At 38.8% G+C, this 22,239-nt stretch overlaps 2 protein-coding genes across 2 annotated transcripts; both read left to right on the top strand.

Moving 5' to 3' along the window:
* Nucleotides 1-205: 205 nt before the first annotated feature.
* LOC131238671 (uncharacterized protein At4g13230) lies at nucleotides 206-4,211 on the top strand. The gene is made up of 3 exons (XM_058236291.1): nucleotides 206-339; nucleotides 2,351-2,482; nucleotides 3,906-4,211. Exons 1-3 carry the CDS (start codon nucleotides 226-228, stop codon nucleotides 4,110-4,112), a joined length of 453 nt encoding a protein of 150 aa, XP_058092274.1. The 5' UTR covers nucleotides 206-225; the 3' UTR covers nucleotides 4,113-4,211.
* A 3,250-nt stretch (nucleotides 4,212-7,461) lies between these two features.
* Nucleotides 7,462-21,163, top strand: LOC131240497 (peroxisomal membrane protein PMP22-like). The gene is made up of 7 exons (XM_058238762.1): nucleotides 7,462-7,628; nucleotides 8,207-8,305; nucleotides 10,928-11,029; nucleotides 11,467-11,542; nucleotides 19,089-19,159; nucleotides 19,242-19,327; nucleotides 20,914-21,163. The coding sequence occupies exons 1-7, from the start codon at nucleotides 7,557-7,559 to the stop codon at nucleotides 20,963-20,965; spliced, it is 558 nt and encodes a 185-aa protein (XP_058094745.1). The 5' UTR covers nucleotides 7,462-7,556; the 3' UTR covers nucleotides 20,966-21,163.
* Nucleotides 21,164-22,239: the final 1,076 nt, after the last annotated feature.

Raw genomic sequence — 22,239 nt, 5'->3', positions numbered from 1 at the left:
AAGAACCAAAACGACCGCAAAAGAATGCATTTGTAGTGGTCAACGTGCAACAACAACCTAACCACGAATACTGGGTCCCATCACCAGCTGCATCTTGCCACGTGTCCCATATTGGACGGTTCTGCCACATGCCACGCTCTAATACGTGCCTGCATCTTATATATACATGAAATTCAAAACGATCCAATTTCAGTTGTTTCCCAAAGAAAGTAAAATATCGAAAGCATGATACTCGCAATCACTACCGTTCCCAAATTTGGCCACCTTGGTTCCACCATCGCCACAAGGAGGCCTTCCAGCACTCGGTCATGTGTCCTTACTAACACAAGACCTTTCCTGGTGAGTTATTTCTTTACACACGTGTACGCAGTCCTGGCCATTCATCATGTGGGTCCCGCTGTTGATTAGCCCTGACTCAAAATTCAGACCCGTCCACTCATCACGTGGATCACACGCGTAGGAGAAACATTAACCGCTAAGGATAAACGGACCATAGATCATGTGTGTGCCCCATACAAGAGCATGAAGTGCGGAAGCGGATTGCGTACTGAGTAACTCAGTATGCTAAGCGTACTGAGTAAACTCTGTGGGCCCAACTGTCGTTCATGCATTTTATCCACTCCGTCCATCTCTTTTAATAGATGATTTTAGGTATTTTTCCCACAAATTGAGTGTATCCAATCCTCAGATCGAGCACACCACCGGAAACAGTGTGAATTGAACATCGACTGTTGAAAATTTATTGGGGGCCAAAGAAGTTTTAGATCAAGCTGATATTTATTTTTTCCCTTCATCCATGTCCGTCTTATCTTATAAACAGGTTGGATGACTACTAAACAACACTGGGGGCCTCAGAAAGTTTTCGACGGTGGAAATCAATATTTCTACTTTTTCCTGTCTTATGGTACACTTGAGCTATGCATATTCATCAATTTTGATTCAACTACTAAAATGATCTGGAAAAATGAATGGACGGCGTAGATAAACCAGATGCATTCACGGTGGGCCCAACATAGTTTACTCAGTACGATGAGAGCGTACTGAGTAACTCAGTACGCAATCCGATTTCATGAAGTGCATGGTGGGGGAAACGGATTGGCTACTCCCCCTGCCACCGGCCAATGGCTGATGGTCGGTGCTCCGTGGGCCCCACCATGATGTATATATTTCATCCGTGCCGTCTATCTATTTTTATAGATCATTTTATGGTATGAGGAAAAAGATGAGGTATATCCCTATCTCAAGTGGATCACATTACAGGAAACAGTGTTGAATGATCATCGACCATTAAAAAATTTTTGGGGGCCATAAAAGTTTTGGATCAAGATGATCTTTGTTTTTTCCCTTAATCTGCGTCCGTATGACCTAATCAACAGATTGGATGTCAAATAAACAGTGCGGTGGGCCTCAGGAGGATTTTAATGGTGCATATCCAAAACTATTGTTTTCCTGTGGTGCGGTCTACCTGAGATTTATATCCCTCTCATTCTTGGCGTCAAGCCCTAAAATGATCTGTAAAAATGGATGAACGGAGTGGATGAAACACATGCATCATGGTGGGGCCCACGGAGCACCGATCACCAGCGACCGGGCCGGTGGCGGGGGAGTAGCCATTCCGTTTCCCACAGTGGGGTACCCCGATTTCCTGGAAAGCCTTTCGCATGAAGTTCCTGAAAACCTAGGTGGGGCCACAGTGATTCTTGTAAGAAATCCACTCCGTCCATCCGCTTTTTGAGATCATTTTAGGAGTTGGGACCAAAAGTGAGAAGATCAAAGACTCAAGTGGGCCACACTAAAGGAAAAGGTCTGTAGGGAAATTCCTACCGTTGAAATCTCCCTGGGTTCGACAGTGATATTTACATGCCATCCATACCATGCATACCATTCATAACGTCATTCATTTCTACTGGGATGAACTGAAAACACAAATAGTAGCCTGATTCAAAACTTCTGTAGCCCCACGAATATTTCAACCGTGGATGTTCAATCCTCAAGTTTTCAGCCCACTTGAATATTGGATCCGGTTCATTTTAGCCTAATGTCCTAAAATGAGCTCAAAAAAAAACGGATGGACGGAGTGGATTTCTCACAAACATCACGGTGGCCCTACCTAGGTTCCCAGGAAATCCGCGTCTCATGGTCGGTCCCACTACCTGCGATGAAAGGCAAGGATCTCACATGTGTTTGACACATTGGCAAATGTGAGGCGCGAGGCATCTTTTTAATGTGCCCATCGGCATCCCGTCCATCCGATTGGTCTGTTGTTAGTGATGGTGTGTGCTGGATCTGGACGAATCAGACGGTGGACGCATATCTGGTTTGGATTTTGAACGGTGTTGATTTGTCACAGGTGAGATCATCATCACGTGAAGCAGCATCGGATGCCACTGACAAGGCGACCGAGGCTATCAAGAAAGGGGTGAAGGAAGTGAAGACGACTGCGGAAGATGTGAAGAATAAGGTAACGTCAGCCGCAGATCAGGTGTGTTCATTCTCTCTGCAAATCCATACGATCATGTGCAATGATTCGGACCGTTCGATCCAGTGGGGCCCAATGTAGAGTGTTCATGGACCAGAAACTACATTGATGGCACGATCATAATAACTGATTGCTCATTGAATATCGATATTTTTGTCCTTACTTTTCCACGCCTATGATTGGATGGTTAGGATCATTTTGAAGTATCCATGGCGCGTCCACCCCATGGTCCTTGATCACCGACAGAAGGTTTTGCTGATATTTTAAATCCAGCAAGAGTTATTTATTTATTTATTACATTATTTTAATTATTTGTGATGAGCATTTGATGCAGGATGAACGAGATTAGTCCGATCACCTTCCTTCCTCTTCCTCAAGGATAGATGGACTTATCAAATCCATGAGCAAAAAAAAAATAAAGGAAAGAAATAATATTAATTAAAAAAATCAAATGTCTACATGTTGATTACACTATTAATATAGAAAAAAAATATTCTTAATTATTAAAAATAGCAAAATTTTAATTCTAATAAAAATCATAATTTTAATAAAACTAATCTAAAGTCTAATTTTTAAAAATAAAAACTTCAACTAAACTTTTTGCTGGAAGAGTACTAACATAATTATAAATTGTTTTTAAAAAAAGGAAAATTTAAAACTCTAAAAATTTTAAAAAATGTATTAAAAGTCAAAATTACTAAAAATAGTAACTTCCATTAAAATTTGTTTTGGAGCTAAAAGCACACATTTTCTGATGAAATGGACTGATGCACAATTTACCCCAGATAATTCATTTCATTAAATATTGATAGGTCATGCGCCCCGTAGCTATACTCGAATCAAAAGTGAAAACCATTTTATGATCTACCTTCTTGTGTCCAACCATGCCAGAAATGTATGCGTGCCATGTTCTACGTGGCATTCTTGAAATATTCCTTAATTGAAATGCTGATAAAGTCCTCGTGCACAGATATTTGCAAGTGGGGCCCATGTTTCCTTGATCTACACCGTTGATCTCATGGGACTCGCCCTTAAAGCAGATAGCTAAGACTAAAATGTTTCTCTCAACCAAGGGAGAGGATCCTATCCTGGAATATCTTACGGGGCTCACCATAGATGGGGGAAGATCTGAGCATTGCTTCAATTTCTTATAACTGTGTATTTGCAGACCTCCATTTGAGGGATGGTAAACTCCAAATTCGTAAACCCCAGTCAATACAGATCCCATCAAATGAACCGTCCATATCATCCCTCAATAATGATAAATTCCAATCTTCACGTTCTTATGCATCAGGATGCTTTTAATTCCTTTTTCTCCTTTAAAGTCTTCATCGTCTACAACTAGGCTATTACAAACTTTAATGCTGTAAATTCCCAGAAAAAATATTCACATTGACAAAACTACCCTCGCTCTTAACTGCCTCAGGGGTGTCAGCAGACAAAAGAAGCGGTAGTCAAGGCATCTGAAACAACACAAGAAACAGGAGAGAAAGCAAAACAAACCGTCCAAGATGCATGGTGTTCAGCAAAGGAAGCAGCCCAAAAGGCCAAGGACACCGTAGCCAACAAGGTCGAGGATGCCGTTGATACCATCAAGGACACAGCTGAGTCTGTCAAGCGTTCCATGACATGATCACAACATCACCATATTCATTACAACTAAATGCAACATTCTCCTTAATCTTGTCATATTCTTATTAATTATTATTTATTATCATATAGATGTGTTTGAATGATCCACATGCTTACCATGCAACCCAAATCAAGCTTACGAAATGGGAAATGTATGCCAGCCGTCTAGGGGTGCACATGGTTCAGTTCAGTCCAGTTTTGGGCAACTGGAACCAAACTGTTCCAATGATTCCAGGAAAACTAGAACTGGAATCGGACCCTTTGCACCCTAAAACTGAATTGGAACTGGACTGTAAGAAATTGGTTTCATCCAGTTTAGTTCTCCAGTTCTGGGCTTTTTATAATCCAGCCCAATTGCTTTGTTTTATTATTATTATATTTATTTATTTTTTAATCCAACCCAAGCTCTTTTATTGAAAATTTTCATGGAGATTAATTTTGTCATGGTTTGTTTTTATGACTCTTTAGTATTCCCAAAACGATTTTTCTGCTAATGTCTATTCATATTGTGATCCATTTGATCAATGATCTAATTTTTCATATTTAAAAATAAAATAAAATTTAAATATTTACTGATCAAGGGGTTCAGTTCCAAGTTCGGTTACATGATTTGGTTTTACGGTCCAATTTGTTTTTATAGAGTTTTTATAGAACTCCAAACAAAAAACCGAACCGAACTAACCGTTTCTTTGATTATTGATCAAACTGGAACTAGAGCCAATGCACCGGATCAAATTGTGCGGTCTAATCGGTTCCAGTTCGATTTACCGGAACTACCAGAACTATTAGTTCCTTGTGCACCCCTAGCCACACCAATTAGTGGATCAATCCATGAAAATATACACGTACATCAATTGGGTTTACGAATCGAATATGGGGCTAGAAGTATGCCAGACCTATCAATCTATGGACATATACAAATGTACATTCATCATGTGTACACAGTCTAGTAATTTGCGTTGGGTTTCGGGCCAGTTTGGGCGGGTCATTTAGTCCTCCGTTGCGTCGGTTTCAGAAAGTTAGTTTGAGTTGTTGTGACACATGCATTGTACTGGAATCCTCCGCAGCACCTGCCTTAAACACCCAAGTCTGTGGGCCCCACCATGTTGTAGATTTAAAATCCACCCCGTCTATCTCGTTCTATCCTCGATGTTAGGCCCTAAGACAAAAGATCAGCTAGATCCGTAACTCAGATGGGCTAGGCCATATGGAAAAATGGGGGATGAATAGGCATGGGATGACAACCGCAGGTTCGAGTGTGGGGCCGCGATGGTCTGTGTCTTTCACGTAACCCCTTTGATCAGGTGTAAATCACGAGGATGAACAGAAAATAGAAAATATGGGAACTCAGGTTGGAGCAATTTTACATTATTCCCATTGATGTAGCTCCTATGAGTTTTAGTGGGAAATGTCTTGTGTATGTGAACTTCCTCTTACAAGACATTCGTGGGCGTGGCCATTCCATTCACAGTTTAATTACAAATATAATGCTAGGAATAGAAATACAACCATGGTCCACATTCAATTGACAAAAAACCAATCTACACATTTTAGGAAAATGGTCCACCAAAGGAGCAACAAACCAGTCGTCTGGATTGCTGAACCATGGGCCCCACTTATCAGATTGAAACTTGTATGAAAACAGTCCACCAAAGGAGCAACCAATGGTATGGATTGCCAAACCAAGGGCCCACTTATCAGAATTGAAACTCGTGCACCCAGTGCAAAGCTGTGTCCTTTAATTCAGGGCTGCTTGATTACATGAAAATAAAAATAATAATTAAAAACAAACCAGAAAACCTATCCATTCGGTGTTAACAAGAGAATATTCTGTGCGCATATAAGCATATATGCCCCTAATCTTGTATGCATGTTACATTGAAACACATGTGCAAGTCCGCCCTAAGGAATCTTCATATGCCACATGTGCTGTATTAATCTATAGATGCGCTTGTAGAAGAAAGCCTCACAATGTAAGCGTGTGCAGGCTAATGCATTTCACATGTTGTAACTTGATTTTGAATGGGCATGATATGGACTGAAAATAGCGCATTTCATGAAAGTAGCTTGCACTCTTTCATGTCTATCTCACTCCCTGACTCCTGCATCTGTCCTGATCTCCGTCTTCTTACATCCATGTGTGTTGCTATTTTTGATCAGTTACTTGTATTTAAAAGTTGGGGTCGTCGTGAGTAAAGTCCGCTGGCAGGTCAAACGACCTAGCCTGCTTTTGAGGCGAGTTCAAACCAAGCTAAATTCGTAGTGGCTTAAGCTTAAACTTGAATGTGCCTTATTTAAATAAATGGATTGGGCCTTGGTTGAACACAACTTGAAATAGGTTACCAATGAGTTTTGCTGGACATCGTAACCTAACCCAATTGAGGTTAAATCTGACTTATTGCCACTATGACTACCAAAAAGGAAGAATCTTGATACACCACTAGATGGCCTATGGACCATTCTGGTTATTAAACTAAGGGTGTAACTTAGGACCTGTTTAGATGCCTGTATGTTGGGGAAGTGGGAAGTGACTTATAGAGAAGTCACTTATAGGTGGTGTTTAGGAGAGAAAATTCACCTATAAGCAATATACAACCTGTAAGTTATCTATAGACAAATCTACCAAAAAATTGTAATAGAACGGGGCGAAAAGCCACTTCCATATGAGCAACTTATAACTTAAAATAACTTACGGACATCCAAATAGGCCCTTAAGTTAGGCTTATACCAAACCAGACCAACCTAACTTGAAAGTTTTAGTCGGATGGGCTTGGGTTGGACCCCACCGAACCCGTCTCAACTCGAGATGAATCTCGAGTCCGAGTTTGCCGGGCTTGTTGCACGCTTACCGTGGACTAACACTGCATCTTCCCCTCGTTAGTTGCGACAGACGGAAAACGAACCCCTCTGTTCGTGTCTCACGTCTTGCCTCCCTGGAAATGATCATAAACGGTGGCTGCATCAGAAGTTTCGATACAGCTAATATTCCACGCCAAATTGTCACATATATCGAAAATCCTAACCGTAAATTCTATTAAAAACATCATCATAACCGTATATTATAAAAATCATTCGGATCCACATATTGATTCGGATATGACGTTGATATCAACAGACTTCCGATGGTTGTGTATGGTGTGGCCCATACAATGATTACATCCGATTAGTATTTATAAAATATAATGAAAATATTATGATATCACATTTTCTACGGATATGATATTCTAGAAAATCAACAAATTGAGGGTAAAAGATGGTTGTATTTGAATTTGTTGTACAACCGCTGTATCTGATGATTTCTCTGCTCCCCTTACCTAACCCCTTCTTAATCATCCCGCATTCTGTTGACGTTCAAATTCAAAGTCAAAAGCCTCCACCTTTCCTTCTCGTCTTCTCTTCTCTTCCCCAAAATACCGCTTCAAGACTCTCATATTAGTGAGAGAAAATGTCAGAGATAGCTGGAGACGCATGGAAGAATTACCTTCGCCAACTGCAACTTCACCCTCTTAGAACTAAGGTTCAACTGCAATCGACTATCTTTCTTTCTGATTCTTTTTTTTTTTTTTTTAAATAAATTTATTTACTTACCCTTTTTTATTTTCATACTGCTCATTTCCATTTTGAGAATTCCTCATATGGGTGTATGGAAATATGAAAAGGGTGGATGCAGATATCAAATTCCGTTTAGGGGTCGTTTGTTTGCAAGGATTTTGGGGGGAAATTGATTGGAAATCCATTTCACTCCTTTTAAGGACGTTTGGCAGCAGGGATTTCAGAAAATCCTCAGAAAGGGCCATTTTGGAATCCTCCTCAACTGTTTTTTAGTTATGTTGGAAAATTTGAGACTTTTTTCATCATCAAATTCATTTTCATGTGAATATACATAATATAATTCTGATGTCAAAATCTAGCCTGCTAAACTCAATTTATGGATTACTGGATTCAAATCCAAGCTGCCAAACACACTTGAAAGATTTGAAATCTTAAATCCAAATCCCCAGAAATCCACGCTTAGAGTTATTCTTACTATTGCTGTTATTGATTTTTGTTTTCCATAATAAGAGATTTTCTTGATTGGTTTTGTATGTAAGTTAGGCAGTGACAGCGGGAGTATTAGCAGGATGTAGTGATGCAATTGCTCAGAAGCTTTCTGGAATAAAGAAGCTTCAGTTGAGAAGGTTGCTTCTCGTTGTGGTATGTCATATTTTCTTTTCTTTTCTTTCATTTTTTTTTTTCAAATGGCGGCTTGACGTTTGGATCCTTTCTTTCCTTTCTGTTTGTTATTTTATATATATATATATATATATATATTTCTTTTTAAATTTTTTGAGTGCTTAATTGTGTTAGTTGAAATTACTTGAAACAGTGTGTAGGGAATGGTCATAATCTTGGTTTGATGATGATGTTTTGTAGGTTTTCTTCCTTGTTTGCATAATTCCCTTTTTCATTTGGGTGGTTGTTTCTATTTTTTTGGGGTTGATTTTTCAGTATAAGTTCCAACCTAGGTCAAACCTCGGTCCAATGGTACTTATGTAACACATGGGCCTTTAAATGGGCATTTAAACATCTTATAAACCTGACCTTTGCAAAATTCCACATGAGGTTGGTATGAGCAATTTCCTAGCACTTAAATGTTCACTTCTACAAAAGGATACCGTGCGCGAGGGTGTAGGTAATGGTGGCAATGGGCCTGCCTGGCTCAATGAGCTCGACCTCCTGTTGGACCAAGATTCAGCCTCAAATGCATGGCTCGATCAATTTTCAGGCCAGGCTTGGGCTCAAGTCATTTTAGCTTGGCCCAACTTCATAGGCACATGTGCTATATCCTACAGATATGCCATTCCAATCCTTGCTTGGGAAACCTATGCATCTTGAAGGTAGATTGTTGTTTTCACTCTAAAATGTTTATTTCTTTGTGCATGTGTGGTCCACTTGATCAATGGATAGATTAGGAACATTCAAGTGGGAAAACAAGGATTTTATTGATTTTTGGGCCTGGCTGGGTTGGGTTGGGTCAGGCCCGGTCCCAACCAATTTGTTTTGGGCTGGGGCCTGGTCCTGCTTTGCTAGGCCTATGCCAGACTTGGGTTGCACTCGGGCCTTGGTTCCTAGGTGTCTGGCCTGGCCTGACCGAAAACCAGCTTGGCCTAAACCTGGTCTATTGCTGTTCCTATGTCTGGGCTTGAGTGATTATAAGGGTGCTTGAGGCATGCTTTGCACTTCTCACCCGCCAGGTTCAAACCTGGTTATTTTTATTGGCCGTTACTCTCAGTTAGTGGCCAAAAAGGTGTGGTTTAGCTGGGGGTTAGTGGTAATCCATGTTTGACCCATCTATCAGGACTTGGCCATTGTTGGCCACCTTGTTAGGAGTTGACTGTTGAGAATCCAAAATGATGAAATTACTCCCAGTCCAGATAAAGAGACTTCGGTGTACATGCAAACAGGCAACAACCCTACCAAGGCATCCATAGAAAATAAAAGAACCTGTTTTATGCTTTACTCTCTCTATAAAAACCAGTTTGCAAATCGGTTCTAGTTCTCAAAGCTGTAGGCTGTTTTTATGAGGCCTTTGGGGTTGTTCTTCACTGCTGCAAATGTTTGCACAACAAATCAACAACAGTCATCGACCCTAGAGGTGAAGACTTGCTGTAAACCCTTTGTATACTCAGTTTGACCAGTGTGGAGGCATTTACCTATTAAGGATAGCAGGATCCATGATTCATGCATGGTTTGTGTCTCCTCAAGTTCAAATTTCTAACAATATTAGTGGTAAAGGTGGGTTGCATTTCACATACATTCATACACTAAATGGTTACAGAAAGAAGGATATCTTCCTTTGCTTAAAAAAAAAGTTTCTTTTCTTCCTTTTATTATTATTATTATTATTATTTGTTCTGTTTTATGTTGGTAGAGAAGAGGTGCTGAAAATGGCTTCCATTTTCATTTTCTTTTCTTCATGTTTTTGTTGGACTTTCTATCTCACTTCATCCATTTGGGTTACCTTTGTGTTGATGAAAATGGAGGCCATCTTTCTTATTACTCCATCTTGGCTGAAGGGACAATCAAATAAGTTGAGTGTATGTGCTTAAGTGCTCTTTTAGAATCAAATAGGCTCCCCAACTGCGTGTTTAAACATGATGATGTGGATTCACATGTGAATTCCAAATTGTAACCTTTTGTTGCTAGAGATAATCTACCGTTTGTGTTGCGATCCTTGAAGATGAGGACAGTTGAAATGAATTTGAATTCTATTTTTCTTTCGTAATTTATTTTTTATTTTTCCAAAAAGAGCTTTCTTTAAGCATTTTGTTGATGAGGAACTATATGATTTGTGACCAGTGGCTTTGTAGAATTTCTATAGGTTTTCAATTCCGTCAAGTGGGGCTCATGGTTTGGTAATCTAGACTATTGGTCTATGCTCCCAACTATACTCAATAGGGCAATCTTAGCTTTTCCAATTTGAGGCTGACAGTTAGTTAAGAAGAGAAATACACAACACTCTACATTCAACTTAAAGAAAAATTGCAAGATTGGTTGTTGGGATCTTCCAATCTGGGAGATTCTTAGGGCATGTTCCATTAACAGTGGGACACAACACATCAATGGCTGGGCCTTGGATTACCGAACCACGGGGCCCACCTGTTAGAATTGAGATCCCATGTATACTGTGCAAAGACTTGGGTCATTAATCATATAATTACTGTGCATTGAACGTCTTGTGGTTGCCGATGCACATATATTATGTATAATGGAACCTATGTCTATAAGATGTCTAGTGTTGTTTAACTCTACTGTCTATCCTATCATAATTTGCAGCTCTATGGTTTTGCATATGGAGGGCCTTTTGGTCACTTTCTGCACAAGCTGATGGATGTTATTTTCAAAGGAAGGAAGGGCAATGCAACTGTTGCTAAGAAGGTGTGTTTCAGTTTCTTTGTAAATCTTATACTTTCTTTTCCTATAATGAAGCATGCCATTGTTATTTTTTCCATCATTGCTAACATTGAGAACTGTTAAGAGTGTGGGGTTTGGAGGGAGGAGAAGGGGTATGGTTTTAAGGAATAATTGAATCATGTTACTTTTTGAGTCAAGATTTTAAATCAATGTATCCAGCATCGTATCGTTCACCACCAATACAACCCCATATCACCCCGTATCACCCCTGTATCAGATTGTTTCGGGCCAATACAGCTGTAACATTCATGGGCGATGAATGAGACTGGTACATATCAAGCCATATGTACTGGCTACAGATGATCTTTAAACATTGATTTGAGTTGTGTCATTTTGATTGGTTAAATTGCGCCTTGGCTATAAGGTTATTTGAATGACTATACACTAAGGTATTCTTTCAGGTACTGTTGGAACAATTAACTAGTTCCCCATGGAACAACATGGTTTTTATGATGTACTATGGCCTGGTAGTTGAGGGTAAGTACTTTTATGAATAACTCTAGTCTCATGGATATCAGCATTACTTTTTTCACTGATGTCTTTATGTACCAGACTACCAGTGACCAATGTTTTAAATATCGTTATCGTCTAATGTATCGCACCCTTGGGATATGGATAATAATTGGTTATCGCATGGGATATATCGGTTGTATCGCGTAATGTATCGTTGTTGTTGGGAAACATGGGAACATTGGGAAATTGGTCGAATGTTTCAATGAAACTTCAGGGATTGTTGTAAAAGACATCAATACACACTTAGAAATAAAAACATTACAAAAAAAAGTGCATATAAGGTTTCCTTTGTATGGGGTCCTAATATATGTGCTTTCCAATTGAACTGATGCAAGTATATTCAAAGTCTATTAATATAATTTATAAACATAAGAGGACATGTATGGAAACACGAGCAATACATTCAAAAGCAAAAGAAGAATTACTAGATCAGGTTACATACATGTTTAATTTTGTGTTTGGATTCAAAGATTGCAATTGGTTTGTGAGAAATTGAGAAATTTTGTTTTTTTCTCAATTTTGCACAATTTGACCCATCTCTCCCAAATCTCAAAATCGAAGTTCCAAATCCATAAATTTTCATGGAAAACATGAAGAATCATAAATTTGTAACCATTTCACACTGGTTTATCGTGATTTACAATAAAAACATTGATCGAAAATTGAAAATGCTCACTAGATCAAATAGTTGGGATATATCGGCACCGCCTGTGCGTTTCGTATCGCACAGGTGGGATACAAGATATATCATGGGATATATCGGCTGATATCGTCGATATTTAAAACACCGGCAGTGACTTCGTGTAATTACCATGAAAGGCTTAATTTCATGTTTGGGACACTGTTCTTACATAATTCTGTATTTTTGCTTCCTAGTTCAAATCAAGTATGCAGGATGCTTTTCACCAATAAAAAATACCTGTGAAATTTATTGGTGAAGCATTTAGCCCCTGACCTCTTCTTTTATTATGTGCCTAATTCTTAGTTCATAGCTGTTGGATGGTTGTAATGTATTCCCTATATCTTGGATCCCCATTCACATTGAGTTTATATGAGCATTAACATCTATTTTGAAGTCCTTGGGCTACTTTGACCCCTTTCCATCTTGGTCACATTCTCGGGTTTTTTTTTTTTTTTTTGTGATTTATGTATTTCTTTGCTTTTATTATTCATTTGGCTGATGTATATATGGGGGCTAATCCCTTCGCAATCAGTCTCTCAGAGAAGTATGATATTAGAGCAAGGGTGTTCCTTGTGATTGATCTTTTCTCGACTTAAAAGTTATTTTGTGGACTTCACACTACTGTTCTTGCCATGGTTTTAAATATTTATATTAGTTAAGATATGGCTGTATTGGTTATATTGTAAGTTGTAACCGTATGTGCTACCCCTGTATATCAATTACCCTCGTTACACAATACGGGAGGTAAGGTATTCAATAGTGGCAAGGCTGGACAATACGACGTAACAGCCATTACAGGGCCCTGTAACTGTCATTTTTTCTAAAAGGAAGAAAATGTATTGCCCATGTATATGACTATTACGGGCCCATATCGGCCCGATACGGGCCTGGAACAGCCGTTATGGACCCCTTTTTCTTTAGCATGGGCGCTACAGCCCCGTATCGCGTAATGGGTCGGGGTGAACTGGTTGTTCGAAAAAAGTAGGCTGCCTGCATCCGCCATACAGCCATAAAGGCCTGATTTTGATTTTTTTTTTTTCTTTTTCTTTTTTAATCTTCAATTTCTCTCTGATTTCCACTTCAATCTTCAGTTTCTCTCAGAGGAAGCTTTAATTTAATTTTAGACAATATTGAGGCCTGTTTTGAGAGCAAATACAAGATTTGAATGGGATTCAATGAATTGAAGCGAAATGGACCATTTTTGTGAAACGCTGTAGTTGTGATCCCTTCTCCGCTTTTACATGACTCCAAATATTCATCTCAAACCCTAGCTTCAGTCACACTTGTAATCCACGCAACTTGGACGTATGTTTTGATGGATCTGAGTCACACAAGCTACCTGATTGAAGATCGAGTCATCTAAGGTTCTCAATTATGGAGAATTTGGACCACCGAACCTTCCACATTGAAGATTTGAACCACTTTGAGGGTCTAGGTTGATCTGATGAAAGATTAGTTGTCCTAATCTGCATTATAGACCACATGAGTAGTCATTTCGCTTAGCTATTAGAGTTAGTTGAAGAAAATTACCCTTGTATTTCTGTCTCTTATTTTGTGTGCCATTTTTGGGCATCGAATGATGTTTGAATGACACAAAATTTGTCATGTTTGAAGCAAGGTTGTCAGACTTGGTGAGTCGACTTGGGACTCACCTACGTCAACTCTGTTTTGAACCCCTACCGAATAAAATTGGTGTAGACTTGTTGGGGGTTACGATTGAACAAAACTCGGGTGAGTTTTCCCAAGTTTTGGATTGACTTGGTGACTCATTCAAGCAACAAGACTCGGCGATCGTAGCAGTTTTTATGGCATTCTGTTGAAACAGGAATCAGCCGTGTTGAGTGAGTCAATGCATGACTCAGCCGAGTAAAATCACTCACATGGGTGCAAACTCACGATGAATGCAGTTAATTTAATTTTATTTTAAATAATAGCCTCTTTCTTTTAGAGAAAAGTTTGATTCTCTGGCAGAGCGTGATTCTTGATAGGTAGGCACTTAGAAGTTGGCTTTAAAGGCACACATGCAATCTAAGTAATTCAATTTAAACTGTCAAATTAATAAGGTACCAATTTAGATGTACCAAGAGCCAAAACTTGGGCTTATTTGGTTATCCATCTATAAGATTGGTGGGCCTTTATTGGGCAGTTAAAATAAAACATTAAAACTAATGGTTTTGTTTCAACAAACAAGAGTGTACAAATTTGTGGTCAGGATTATTTAAGAATCCTAATATTGGATTGTGCCTCAGCAACGGTTGATTGCATAGTTTACCTGCTTTAGCTTGAGTTAGTGTATGCCATGTGTAACATTTTTGTGTGTGGTGGCTGTGGATCAAGTGTTATACATGGCCTGAGTATCAAATGCGCATCTTAAAAGACTAAAACAGTCAAACGACTCTTAGAATTCCCCATTCCTCAATTAACTAAAAAAACTCCTAGAATTCCCCCATTCATGGCTACGTCTCTCCCCCATTCTCATGTCTCTCTTTAGTCAAGTTTTTAAAATATTTATATGTAATCTATATAATTATAGAATCATTTAAACAGAAAAAACATGACTCAACCGAGTGAAGTTTTGTAGGCTGACCGAGTGTAGTCCGTGTCCTGAGTTTGCATACCTTGGTTTGAAGCAGCAATTGAATCTCCTAAGGAAGAGGTTTCTAATGAAAACATTCTGAGAATTTGTCGTTGGATGCCTGATGGGTACATTGATTGATATGTTGATGATTCACAGTTGGATCAGAGGATGTTTTAACTGAATCAGATGATCAATCGACAAATGACCCAGTAGGAAAAGACCGAAGGATAGACAATTATGTACTTAATGATCAAGGAAATGGATAGTGTGATAGTCATGCTTGCAATCTCTATGGAGATAAACACAATGGCACTGTCCCACAGAATCAGAGTACACATCGAAAGCCGACAATGATAAAGACAACACTGTGACGACCAGAGGCTGATCCATAGTAACAAATGAAGCCATGATCAACATTCCAATGTTGTAAGTTTGTAAATCCACTGTTGTAGAAGAAGTGGAAGTTGATACCCTAGACATGGAGGACCATGAAGAAGTGAAAGAAAGAACAGCGTTATGCGTGTCGCTATTATATGATCAAGATCCTGATCTAGCATGGAAGCCTTCAACATCAATTACCATTGGAGTTGAAGAAGGCACATTACAAGCCAGGCCGTTGTGGTAGACTGCTACTGACTTTGAACTCGAGGACAAGTTTTTCTGAATTCAGGAGGAATTGATGCATCTGGGCCACATAAGCTAGTTGATAGAAGGTTGTGCCCATCCATGGGTTGTGATCAAGGAGGATTTAGACCATCCAACCATCAAGATTGGAGATTTGAACCATTTTGAGGGTCTAGGTTGATCTGATGGAAAAAATCTGCAGTCCTGGTATGCATTATGGACCACATTTAATTGCTTCCTTACTTGTTAGGCTTGTTGAACAAGTTTCCTTAGTATTCTTGTCACTTATTTTGTGAGTTTTTGGGTAGCAAACAATGTCTGAATGACACAAAATTGGTTGTGTTTGAAAGCCTGCAGAGTTTTCTACCAAATAAGCCCAAGATCATGGAATTTTGATATCGTCTTAGTGATTTTTTTTTTGAAGGATCATTGTCTTAGTGAGTTACCATTGTTTTTGGGAGTCATTTATGGTTGTGACAGGATTAAGGGTTGTTTTGGTCAATTTTAATGTTTTAATGGAACAAATGTTTAGGATTAGAAGCAACTGATGGTTAGGGTTATATTAGGGTTCCCTTAAAGCATATAAAGACTCTTTTACGAATAGTTATGATGGAATTCTTGGATTACACTATGTATTGGTTCTTTGGCATGTGTTGCCTATGGTAGATGAAGAGGGGGGATATTGATTACTAGCAAACCATTAGTAGGCTGTTGGATGTCAATCAAGAGTCCTTTATTTTTATTTTATATTGCATCTATGAAGAAATTTTGTTGCTTGATTTTCAAGAAAAGGATATGTTTGTGAATCGAAATTCTTTCTTTTTTATTTGGCCGCGTTAGTTTTGTAGGACATGGATAAAGGTGTCGTTGGGTTGGATATCGTGGCTTTAGAAAGTCAAGATTCACTAGCATGTTGACACAAGTAGTTATTGTAATGACCTATTATATTCAATAGTATTGTGATTATTCATTTGTAAAATAAAAATAAAAATAACTATATAGTAATTAAAATAAGCCAAAAATTCAATATTTATTTGTGAAAGTAAAGAATAAGTGAAATAAGCGTACAAATTAACCATTTATATGTGGAGAGGCATCTTAGAAAGGGCAGAGGGAGAGTGGCTAGCTGGATTACTGTGGTTGATGCCATGGGGAGAGCAATGTTTTAAATAGCAGTAGCATGATGCGTAGCGCTCAGCCCTCTATAGCGTGTAGCGTAAATACGTAACATGTAACGTAAGCTACATGATACTTCTATTTTTTAATTTAAAAATAGGACAAATATAATAAATAGTGAAAAAAAGGAAAAAAAATATAAAAATGCCTAAAAGATGGTTTATTTGATCAATTATAAACATGTTCAAAAAAGTTATTAGTTATCATTTATCAAAAGCCAATCCACGTATATAAGCCAAATCAACAACTTTCTAAGCAAACCACTTTAATTAATAATGTCTAATTGAAACCACAAGTCACAATTATGAAAAGAAATAAATATCCCATAGGTTAAAAGTATCAAATACAATACAAGTGTCACATTCCTCAACATTAGAAACAAAGAAAACATGAAAAAATAATAAAAAACTAAAATAGTAAAAAAAATACATTGTAGCTTACGCTACGAACCCTGTAGCGTACGCTACAGGGGATTTATGCTATTTGGGGCGCTACGTAGTGCTAAGGCCACGTTACGCTACGTAGCATATGCTATCGCTATGCTACAGGCGCTATTTGAAACACTGGAGGAGAGTGGTTAGTTGTGCTGTGGGCTGCTTTATTAAATGAGACTCGGGGATATGGCATGTGCAATGCATGTGGGGGGAGTAGGGGTGAAAAAAAATTGAGAGAGATAGAGGGAAACCTATGGTTTGCATCCCATCCCCATTGTTCCTTTTAGTGTGGCATACCTGAGTTGTCTATTTGGCTGATTTTTTTCGCCATGGCCTAGCATTGAAGGGCATAATGGATGGAATGGATGTCACACAAACAACATGGTGGGACCACAGAGCTTGGATGTTTTACGCATGCATAAAACAGGTGTTGTGGAGGTTGTCGGTCCGATAAAGAATAGATTGATGGGGTTGTGGGCTAGATCATATGTTAGTTTTGCACCATTTAAAAATGGTTCTCTTTAAACGTACACTTGTCATAGTTATAAAGCAATCCAGACCGTCCAAAGCGCTTGACCAACGCTTTACAAATCATTGCTGAAAAATTGAATGAAGAAGATAATATTTACCATTGATGTTCCCATTGAATTTTCACCAAGCACTATTTTACTTTTAATTGATTAGGATTGATTGATAGATGTGATTTTAGAGAGATACCATTCTCACAATTGGACCCAAATTTGGGCACAATTCTTTGACCCTGAGGCCAGAGCCAAAAGCAGTCTCCATGTGCAGACTCATTGCCTTTCTAGGTCCACATGCCATGGATCCTTCCGAAAGCAGAAAGATGACGACTTGTTTATTAAATAAGGTTTTTGCTAACGTCTACATCTTCATGGTGCCATTAGCAACATCCCCAAACCTTTTAAATGGTACACAGGGTGACCTATTGTCGATCTAAACCATTCATTCATTCATACAACTACGAGCAAACCATGAGGCAAGAATCATGCCGATTGGATGATCCTAACCCTTTGAATGGGGCCAATTTGTTAGAACTGTATGTTGTTTACAGGCCAGAAATCACATGGTTAGGACCATCAAATCAAAGTGTTTCTTTGGAATCATAAGAAATACTAAGTGGGATCTATCTTTTAGATGTTCAAGATGTTGATTGGGCTTATTTTTGTATCTCTAGTCAATCTTGACTGTCCATTTTCATGCTATTAATGGTGAGCTTAGGATCACCCAGTTGGCATGATTTTTGCACCATGACTTGCTCTTAGTTGTTCACTTGTATGGATGAATGAACAGTTTGGATCGACAATAGGTCACCCCATCTGCCATTTAAAAGGTCTGGGGACATTGGACATGGGAAAAACCCTTTAAATAACTTCTTGCCTGAAGGAAAAAAAATAAAATCTGTCTCGTAGAGAGATGTTAGAAGACTCCCATCTTCTTCTTTTGTCCTCCTTACTGCATGGAGAGACCCTCCCGGGAAGAGCTCTCTCTTCTTCTCTCTCCCTTTGAAGTGTTAGAAAAGGAATAAAGAAGCGGAAAATTAGGATAGGCTTGAGTCACGTTATGCTGTTTCTATCTTCACAAATCTTAGTGTTGGGAAAAAGGCGGGTTTTGTAATGAGATATGATTTCTCATCATGTATACATTTTACTTCTTTATTGTAAGCCTATTTTGTTTCGCCTTGTAATAAAATCTTAGTGGCCATGAAAAAAATATGTTAAAATAAAAGATACGATTTTAAATTAGTTTTTCATATGAGCCATATCCATGGTTGTTGGACAGAGGTTCATGTTGGTTAATGCAAAAAGTGCCATGTCCTTGTTAAATATGTTATATCTCCACTTTTACAGTGACAATGTGCTTCTACTCAGTCTCTTTGTTGGGGAAGTGGCTCTAATTCACCGTGCCTTCACTGTTTCCTCTTGTGAGCTGTGTGCATCTCCACTCTAACAAAAGCTTGTTCCTTTTTATTGTTAATATTTCTTGGCCATGTAGGACGACCTTGGATTTTTGTTAAGAACAAAGTTAGAAAGGACTACCCTTCTGTCCAGTTGACTGCGTGGAAGGTATGGACTTGGGAACTCCTTTAATAACTTTCTGAAATAGGGTGATTGTTCTAAGCTAAGCTGCTGGTATTCTAATTTGCAGTTTTGGCCTATCGTCGGTTGGATAAACTACCAATATATGCCTCTGCAGTTCCGTGTTGTGTTTCACAGCTTTGTAGCTTCATGCTGGTATGCACCCTCTCATTTTCTTTCATTTTTTGTTTCTCTGCCTGGTCAGTGGCATCTCTAACCCCTCTATTTTCCTGCTAGGGTGGCTGGATGTGTAACCCATTCAGAAATTTTTTTGGGGGCATTTTACATATCATATATATGTTTATGTTTGTGCATGGGTGCATGCATACACATGTTAACTTTTATAGATTGGTATAAATGCATACACATGAGTATTTGAGTGGATTCACAATGTGAGAGAGGGAGGCAGGGAGGGAGGGGGGGAGGGAGGAAAATCTGAACTGTTGGTTGTTAGGCAGACACACTGGTGGGAGGGAGGGAGGGGGCAAAATCTGAACCGTTGGTTGTTAGGTGGTCCACACACCTCTAGATTACCAAAATAACCTATTCCTTCCCATTTTCAATCAGCCCCCCCCAAACAAAAAAAAAAAAAAAAAAAAAAACAAAAAAAAAAACAAAAACCACTAATTGCATGGGTAAATTTGCCCCTTGCTACTCTGTGTTATATATGGTAGAGATTAGGAAACCATATATAGTTACATTACTCCTTTATGGTGCGTATAGTTACAAATTCTGCCCTTGAAGTTTTGCATAAGCATATTATGAAAGCGTGGGCTAGGTATATGCTTCCACATTCATGTGGATGAATATGTATTCCATGCAGATATGCATGTATCACTTCCACATGGATATTTTCAGTCATTCTCCTGTACGTGAAGTACATTTCTTTGTATATGCTGTGGGCCTATACACATCATGCTTCTGTGTTCCTTGATGCATTCATTTTCTAGTTCATATTTATATAAGCTATATGGATACTTAAGCACCCACATATGTGAATAGCATCTGTGTAAGCTTTTGTACAACACATGTACATGTGTAGGGCTGTGGACACATGTATTTGCTTATGGTTGTGTATTTTACTGAATGCTGGTGCACTTTTTATAGTTATTTATGTACATCATCATCATAGCCCTTCTCCATGGCGGTAGCTCACAATGACACCACTCACATGCTAGCAATCTTATCAGTATTGACCGTCAGCCAACTACTACATGCATGACACATACCCATTCAGCGAGCAGCCAAAAGTCTTGAGTCATGGAGGGGTGGTTGCCAGGCAAACTGCTAAGCATGCAGCACCCTCAAGCATGAAAGGTCATGCTCTGAGTAATTGGCTGCACAAACTCGGGAACCTCCTGATGCATGATTAACAACACGCCTCACATGTCAGCATGGTGAAGCTCCATACTAACTTTAGGATGACTAGTTCAAGCCACCAAGAAAGGGGAAGTTGAGAACATTCAATGTCTAGGGCATGCAATGAAAGACGAGCGTACTGAGCATGAAGCATGGCCTTTAAAGTTTTTGAATATATGCGTAGTTATGTGGGTATATATTATGCAAAAAATGTGTATTGCTAGTGCATCAAATGTGCATGGTGTCTCATATAATGCTTCTACATACGATGCGACATTTTTATTCATTCGCACATGCACATTCTGTCTGAACTTTTGGGCGCATGCATGTTTGATTGTATGGATATATGTGGACTTACAGTTTCTTTTCATTGGCAATTTTAGGGGAATATTTCTAAACCTAAAAGCACGTTCTGTTGCTATTAAAAAGGCTTAAGGATGGAGGAAACCCCATTTCTGTCTTGTAGTGGTTACCTAGCTCTGTTTATGCATTGTCATCAGAACTTTTGTTATATCTTATCAATTAATAATGAAAATTGGTGTTGGATGGTTCTTTCAAAATTGCATGAGATGATTCCCCCCCCTCATGTTTCATAATTTTTATGAAATAACAAAAATCCCACCCTTGTTGCTACTCATGTCCCCTATGTTTCCTAGCCGATCCTTTGGCTATATGTACTTGGATATAGAGCTTGAGGGTGCATGTGGACGCGCTATCAAATTGAATTGCAATTTATCTCTTTGTTGAAGTGTCTTAACCAAGTTAATATATCCCTCTTTAGTGTTTAGGTTGGGGCAAGGCATTACGTAATGATAACGGTGGCCATAACAGCTACCACCTTTACCTCTACGATACAGGTTGTAATAGCTGTTACAGTCGTTCTTTTTTAAATTGAAAAAACCCCAAAAAACCTGTATTGGCCTTATAATGGACCGTTACGGCCTTTATGGGGGGCGTAACGGGCTATTACAAAATGGCCATTACAGGTCATTTTTCCCATAATGGTTGTTATTGTCATTATGACCCCGTAACGTGTAACGGTTGCCACTGTAATCTTTACGGCCCAGTAACGGCCGTTGCAACACTCCATGGTTGGGGATCTTTTCTCCAAATTACAATTACATTACTTTCAAATTAGACGTGAAAGGAACATAACTGCAGTTTTAGGGCTCTACTTCCTCGTGATGAATACAAGGAAACATCATTGATTTTGTTCTAGCAATCGATCTTATACTGTTGATTGCTGCTTAGGACTGAGTTGAGTCAACTGGGTAGTTTGAGGCCCAGTCTGGTACTGAGCCAAATTTCAGATAGATTTGGCTGTTATATTGTGTTTTCGGAATCTCCAATGCTTTCTTATGAGAAAATAATAATCCTATTCATCGTATCTATTATGTAATTTCAGACCTGATTATTGTGATCATTCTCGTATCTCTATTATACATGATGCGAGTTGTGGTGGGTAATGCTACCCATGCAATTATTTTCAAGAGAGCACCTAACTTTGAATATGGGAAAGAATTTGAAATAAAGTTAGGAGTATTTTAGTGCTTTGGAGGCTTATGGTTGGTTGGCAACTTACTGTTCTGATTTTACCCGGAAAAAACTATCATTGGCATATAGTTTACCCAGGAAAAGCCCATGTCCTTTCTTTTCTCCGTCTACACACTCTCTGTGTAGCTCCTAACCCCTCTTTGCATGTAGGTGGG

Source organism: Magnolia sinica, chromosome 3 (assembly GCF_029962835.1).
Source record: "Magnolia sinica isolate HGM2019 chromosome 3, MsV1, whole genome shotgun sequence".
In the NCBI taxonomy this organism is placed as follows: domain Eukaryota; kingdom Viridiplantae; phylum Streptophyta; class Magnoliopsida; order Magnoliales; family Magnoliaceae; genus Magnolia; species Magnolia sinica.
This window is presented reverse-complemented; position numbering and strand designations above follow the sequence as displayed.